Here is a 6,827-nt window from a genome sequence, read left to right as displayed (position 1 = left end):
CAAACCCAATTTCCTAGAAGTAGCAGACACTTGCGTATCTTTTCAGGGGTTTGTAAATCAGGTCAAGTCCCACACCATGCTTGTGTCCTTTCAGGAAACCAGCTAAGGGTTTTTTCCTGGCCTGATTTGTCCAGGCCTGTGGAGCAGCTGCGGGAACAGACGGGTCCACAGCCCACTTCTGTGGCCCCTTCACACACACAAGACTGGCTATACATAAAATCAAATCGGCAAGTCAGATGTTTCTGAAAACAAGTTTTATTTAAATAAGGGTTTAAATACATTACATAACATTAAAACTGAAGGGGGAAAAATCCAAAAATCAGTTCGTTACTTCACACGGCATTGGGCAGCTGTTGCTAGTTAAGTTGTGAGCACTACAGCTAGCTACACGACCGACACATCAGTTTGAAATTTGTTCCCTTGTCAAAAGTTTAACTCTGATAGAAGGTTGGCCTCAAATTCTGGTGTTTGGACATCAATTAGCTGGGACACGTCTGGTTAAAAAGACCTTGGTGGCACGCCCAATATCCCCATCACCCTGCTTAGAGGGAAGGTGGCCGCTCTAAGCTCCACCCACCGGTCAGGTTGGAGATCCTTGACTACCCCAGGCTCCCTCTAGCGGTAACATGCCGTCGCCGCCTCACCCCTCCTCTCAGCTTCACCACGGGCTGTTCAGATGCTGACATTCTAGGAGGGCAGGGAACTCTGGCAAGGAGCTTCTGGCCAGATGTAGCCACCTGTGATCTTGGGGCTTTGCGCTTGGCTGAAACATCACGTTATTGCTCTGTTTCAGGCTGGACACTGCCAGGCGCCTCCTGCCTGACTTCTGTTTAAATGAGGGACTTCCAGACTAGACAGCATGGCTCTTTTCAGTTTATTGCATGAAGGAGTTACACTAGTCCGAGTTAAAAGCAGACCCCAAATGGTTACATTATAGAAGCTGTGAGGTTTTTAAACTTGTGACAAGGGACAGAAGGGAAATTCTACTCATTGCAAGGAAATCCTCACTTAAGCTTCAGTGAGCCAAAAAGCACTTAAAACCCATGAACCTTCAGCTGGTCGTCCTTAGCCAGTCCAATCTGCAAAGAAAAAAGGGGGAAATTTTAAAGAGGGGGGCAGAGCGTCTGAGCCTCCAATTCTGGTGCAGTAGTCCCGTTTTCCTGCTTCTACCCGGGCAAGGGGAGTCCAAGAGCCCAGATGCACACCTCATTGGAGCACGGTGGCTCTCAACTCGGGTCCTCGGTCAGAAACTGACTGTATAATAGAATTTTAGCTCCAAGGAGGAAAAGCCAACCCCACACTCTGCTTATCATTAGTACTTGTCTGTATGCAGTGTCAATTTGCAATCTTTAAAAGCAGATCTCTACAAAAAGTACACTTAAGGCAGACAAGTCCCTTCTGTTTTTCCAATACATTTGTTTATGCACTTCAAAACTCAACCATTTTGCTTAGCCTTATAAAATGAAACTTCTGTTTCCCCAGCAGAAATTAAAACAGAGGTGGCAGGATGTGACACTGGCCAGGGCAGAGGCTCAACTGCACCAAGTGACTGAACTCACCTCGACCAGGAACTGGCATATGTTCTTGCGCTGGTCACCCTGTAGCTGAATTACTTCTCCATATTCTGGATGCTCAATTACAGTACCATTGCAGGCAAATTTCTGCAAAGGATGCAAAGCAATTAGGCGAAGCACTAATAATCCCTTTCGGTAAATAAAACAACACAGCACCCCCACGTGAGCACGTTTCATTTCCTACAAGACCTACCTTCTTAAACGCCTTCACTAATTTCTTTTTATCGTAATCATCAGCGATCCCTTGGACAGTAGTAAGGGTCTTCCTGCCGTTTCTCTGTTGAATTCTTATATGGATATAATCCTCAGTGCCAGCAGGAAGCAGGTCATCACCCTTACTTGCATCAGCAAAGGGGTCTGGAAAGGAAGGTCAAGTTTAGAGCTGTTGTGGCTTAGGGGCCACTGTCACCCCCCACCGGATCTTTTGTGCATGCAGAAAACTGACAGTGAAATCGCTAAGGGCTGAGTCAGATCAGGTATGTCCTTTGTGGGCTCTCCCCTAACAAGTCAGTCCGGGACGGCCGGCTTTCCAAGACCCGTGGAAAGTCTCGGCCTCCGGACCCGCCCTCGGAGACTGATCACATGCCTGGGCAGCCAGGGCTGGCAGGCAACGCCCCACTCGGCTGATGCAACCGGCCGGAACCCGAGCTGCAAGGCGGGGCCAACTTCCCACCCCATTGGCGCGCGCATTTGTCACTTAGGGCTGGTGCCGCCTCCCTCTCCGGGGGCCGGGACAACGGCGGTGACGTAAAGGACGTGACGCAGGGGTGGCGGGAGGGGGCGGGTGTGGCCCGCGGTGGCACTGGAGCCATTAGTAAATGCGCCACCCGAGACGCAGGGCCCGCCCAAAAACTGACCTCTCGCCCTACCCTTCCGGTCACGCTCAGGGGCCCACCTCAAGGCCCAGGCCCTGTCCCCAGGGTCCACCGGAGCAGACACCTTCATTCTGCCCAAATTTAGGAAGGCCCAGAGAGCTTGGAAGCTGTCCGGGCCCCGTTTCCGAGCCCGGACCGCCGTGCAGCCGCACCTGGGCCTTCGCCCCGCGGGGGCCTTTCCCTAGCTTACCGAAAGAGTGGAGGTTCTGGATAGCGGACATACGATACGATTCCTTTTCCTCGGTGGAAACGGCCTGCGGAAGGCTGCGGCGGGAGAAGGTGGGCAGGGGGGACGGAGCGTCGGGAAACGAGGGGGGCTCGAGGGGAAGGTTGCTGAGTCCTCGGCTGCGGCTCAGCGACTGGGGCGGAGGGGCGGTGCCTGTATTCACTTATATAGCCGCCCCTGTGTCGCCAGCGCGTTGCCCTCACGTCTCGACCCCGCCCACGGCGTCCTGCCCCCAGCGTCCAGGTGCCGGCGCTTCCAATTGGTCCAGGGCCGGGGACGCGAGCGGCGCCTGCGCAGTAACTCAGTGCTGTGGGAGGGCGTCCGGACTCGGGGAGGGAGGAAGGGGGAGGGAGAGCTCGGTTTGGGTGGCAGTGCTGGCCGGAGGAAGGTGTCGGCCGCGCACAAAACTGGCGGTGGTTTCGGACGCGCCTGCGCACTGTGTTCTCTGTCAAGTTCCGCGTTTTTGACCCTGTTGCTGCGGTACCTGCCCCAGGAGGGGTTTTTGTGGAGCAGATGGGCAGTCTTCAGAGGGTATTTAGATGCTGAGCCTCCCAAACAGGACGGATTCCCACTATCTCGTGCTCACCTACTCACCCGCTTCCTCTTTGTTTACAAGATTTAGGGTGGCCCTTTAATCAACATACAACACTATAACCCCAACTTTTGTTAACCTAAACATAAAAAGGCCTTTCAAAGTGAGAGGCAGCAAGCGTTTATTTGAGCTCCAAAAGAGTAGCTATTGAGAAACCATTGATTTAAGCGGAAGCCCAAATGATGTTCCCATTAGGAGACAAAGCCAATGGGTATTTATGAGGAAGGGGAACAATTACATCAGTAGAGGGAAGGTCTCTATTGGTGCAGACAGCATAACGCGGTGATGTTAATTTTATACAATGTGTTTAATTTTCAGTCCCATAGTCATAATATAACTTGCTTTCTTGTTATCTTTATAAATAGTTCTTTGGGACACAGTATTGTCCTAGGCCCAGTCCAAAGGTTATTTTGTCCTGTTTGAAGATTCCAAGGTTTGAGGCATGAGGGCAAGGCCGTGCCTCTGGCGTGGCTGCTCTGGCTCCATTTTAAAGTACTTTTGTTTATGACATATGTATTTTGATCAGCTGAACTTTATCATTTAGATTAATTTATAATGACATCTCAGATATCATTATAGATGAATCTAACTTAAAAATAGGTTAACCTCTAAATTTATCATTCAGATGATGTAAGGAAAGAATGCCCAGCTCCTTAGCACGAGTTCCAGGGAGAGGAACGGATTCCGGGGGCAGGAGAAGGGTTCAGGCACCTGAAGGTGGGTCATTCTCATCGTGTGGGGTAGAGCCTTCCCAGATGGTTCGTGAACTGTGTCCTTCAACACAGTCAACTCTCCTGGTCTTTCAACGTGTTACTGAAATGCTCTCAGTTGCAGGGGTAAAAAAAAAAAGTGGTTTGAGACTCCGGGGCAGCTGCGAGGCAGGTAAGGTGAAGGAGTGCAGGCAGCGAAGGGTGATGTGATGGGGTGCGGTGAGAGCTGGGCAGAGTTAGAGAGGCTGCGGCAGCTACGCACCTGCAGCCCATTGTGCCAGGTCTTTTTCTGGAGCACCTGGAAATCCAGGTGTTTATTGAAAAAAAACTCTTGGTTTTTAAGTATTGCCAATAAATTGAAGTTTTGGACAATATTGTTGGCACCACGGGCTGCAAAGTGAGAGCCTGCTGAAACCCGGGCCCCCCCAAGGTAGTGAAAGCGAGGTGGACTTAATAGTTTGTTTTGATTCTGTATTCACTATGTGCTGTTTTGATGAATAATTTGACTTCTGTGATGTCAGGAAAGGCGAACTGTGGCTGGAAGTCACAGGCATCCAAGTTTCTGTTCCATCCCAGTCCAAGAAGCTGAGGACCCAACTTGCTCTCCACCTGGATTCACAGACGTGGTGCCGCTTGCAAGGGGTTTGGGGAGAGAGAGTGAATGACAGAGCTCTCTCTCCAGGTCTGCACACATGTGAAAGTTTAAAATCCTAATGTGGTCCAGTTGATCATTCTTACATTTTAGGAAAAGATCTTATTAAAGAAATCATTTCTCTGCTTTGAGTTTGTAAAGCTATTCTGTATTTCCTTTTGAGAGAGTCTTAAAGCTTTGCTTTTCACTCGTAGGTCTTTACGCCATCTGGAATTTATTTTGTGTGCGGTATGAGCAGGGGTCTAATTACCATTCCTATATAGACAGCCAATTGCCCCCGGCACCGTTTACTGAATAACGCATCTTTGCCCCGCCGATTCATTGTGCCTTCTCTATCGTAATCATTTCTCTATATATGCATGGGTTCATTTTTAGAGTCTTGGTTCTATTCCACTGGTTTTATCCCTAAGCCGCACTCTCTTCATGATAGGAGCTCCACGCAGTGTCTTGATGTCCAATAGAATGAGACCTTCCATTTTGTTCTTCTTCAGAATCATTTTGGCCCGCCTTGGCCCTGGCTCCCTGGTCAGGCTCGTGGTGTATCCTCACTCCCCATATTCTATAGCTGTTCTATGAAGCACCTGGCATTTTCTCATCTCAGGGTGTTTGCGCATGCCCTCCCTTGGTGCATCCTTCCCTCCTCTTTGAGGATGTGTAAGAACTTTTAACATAACCTGTGGTCCAACATTTGGGTTTTTAAATTATTGTTTTTATTGTTCTATTACAATAAAATTGTTCCAATTTTCCCCTGTTGCTCTCCCCTGTCCCACTCCTCTGCCCCCCTCCCCAGTCAATCCCCACCCTGTCGTCCCAGTCTATTGGTCATTTCTACCTGGTCCTTGACTAGACCCTTCCCCCTCTTTCTCCCTGTATCCCACTCCCCCCTCCTCTCTGGTTGCTGTCAGTCTGTTCCTTGTTTCCATGCCTCTGGTTCTGTTTTGCTTATTTGTTTTTGTTCAGTAGTTTCCTCTTATAGGTGAGATCACATGGTATTGATATGGTCTTTTGCTGCCTGGCTTATTTCTTTTTCTTTTTAAAGATCATATTTATGTATTTGTAGAGAGAGGGGAAGGGAGGGAGAAAGAGGGAGAGAAATAACAATTGGTTGCCTCTTGCACACCCGTAACTGGGGACCTGGCCCACAACCCAGACATGTGTCCCAACATGGAATGGAACCAACAGCCTTTTGGTTCACAGGCCAGTGCTTAATCCACTGAGCTGCACCAGCGAGGGCTGCTTCGGATAGTTCATTGTTGGTGTATAAAAATGCCTTCGATTTCTGAATATTGACTTTGTATCCTGCTGTTTTGCCAAATTCATTTATTAAGTTGAGTAGTTTTTTTGTGGAGCCTACAGGGTTTTCTATGTACACTACCATGTCATTTGCAAATAATGACAATTTTACTTCCTCCTTTCTAATTTGGATGCCTTTTATTTCTTTTTCTTGTCTGATCACTGTGGCTAGAACTTCCAATACTATGTTGAATAAAAGTGGTGAAAGCAGACACCCTCATCTTGTTCTCGGTCTTAGGGGGAAAGATTTTAGTTTTTAACCCGTTGAATATGATATTGGCTGTAGGTCTCTCATATATGCATGTATTATGTTGAGTTATGCTCCCTCTATTCCCACTTTGCTGAACATTTTTATCAGAGATGGGTGCTGTACTTTATCAGATGCTTTTTTGGCATCTACTGATGTGATCATGTGATTTTTGTCTTTCATTTTGTTTATGTGGTGTATCATGTTTATTGATTTGTGAGTGTTATACCATCCTTGCATCCCTGGGCTGAACTCAACTTAATCATGGTGTAACATCTTTTTAATGCATTTCTGGATCTGGTTTGCCAATATTTTGTTGAGGATTTTAGCATCTATGTTTATCAGCGATATTGGCCTGTAGTTTTCGTTCTTTGTTGTGTCTTTCCCTGGTTTTGGAATTAGGATAATACTGGCCTCATAGAAAGAGTTTGGGAGTCTTCCCTGTTCTTGAATTCTTTGGAATAGTTTGAGAAGATAGGAGTTAGCTCTTCCCTAAATGTTTGGTAAAACATGCCTGTGAAGCTGTTTGGTCCAGGGCTTTTGTGTGCCAGGAGTTTCTTGATTATTGCTCCAATTTCACTAGTTGTTATCGGTCTGTTCAGGCTTTCTGCTGCTTCCTGATTCAGTTTTGGAGGATTCCGTGTTTCTAGAAATTTGT

General features: G+C 47.9%; 1 protein-coding gene across 1 annotated transcript; it reads right to left on the bottom strand.

Moving 5' to 3' along the window:
• Positions 1-237: 237 nt before the first annotated feature.
• Positions 238-2,812, bottom strand: EIF1 (eukaryotic translation initiation factor 1). Its single transcript, XM_045836603.1, has 4 exons — positions 2,640-2,812; positions 1,768-1,931; positions 1,560-1,661; positions 238-1,079 (listed from the first exon to the last, which is right to left on the bottom strand). Exons 1-4 carry the CDS (start codon positions 2,668-2,670, stop codon positions 1,035-1,037), a joined length of 342 nt encoding a protein of 113 aa, XP_045692559.1. The 5' UTR covers positions 2,671-2,812; the 3' UTR covers positions 238-1,034.
• Between the last annotated feature and the right edge of the window lie 4,015 nt (positions 2,813-6,827).

Source organism: Phyllostomus hastatus, unplaced genomic scaffold (genome assembly GCF_019186645.2).
Source record: "Phyllostomus hastatus isolate PE091 unplaced genomic scaffold, TTU_PhHast_1.1 phas_contig_210, whole genome shotgun sequence".
In the NCBI taxonomy this organism is placed as follows: domain Eukaryota; kingdom Metazoa; phylum Chordata; class Mammalia; order Chiroptera; family Phyllostomidae; genus Phyllostomus; species Phyllostomus hastatus.
The sequence above is the reverse complement of the archived record's forward strand: the minus strand, read 5'-3'. Positions and strand labels throughout refer to the sequence as shown.

Excerpts from the sequence above, each read along its gene's own strand:
- EIF1 (XM_045836603.1), bottom strand. The coding sequence starts at position 2,670 with ATGTCCGCTATCCAGAACCTCCACTCTTTCG. Across the intron at positions 1,662-1,767 it reads TAGTGAAGGCGTTTAAGAAG|AAATTTGCCTGCAATGGTAC; the intron begins GTAGGTCTTGTA and ends CATCCTTTGCAG. Across the intron at positions 1,080-1,559 it reads TATGCCAGTTCCTGGTCGAG|ATTGGACTGGCTAAGGACGA; the intron begins GTGAGTTCAGTC and ends TTTTCTTTGCAG.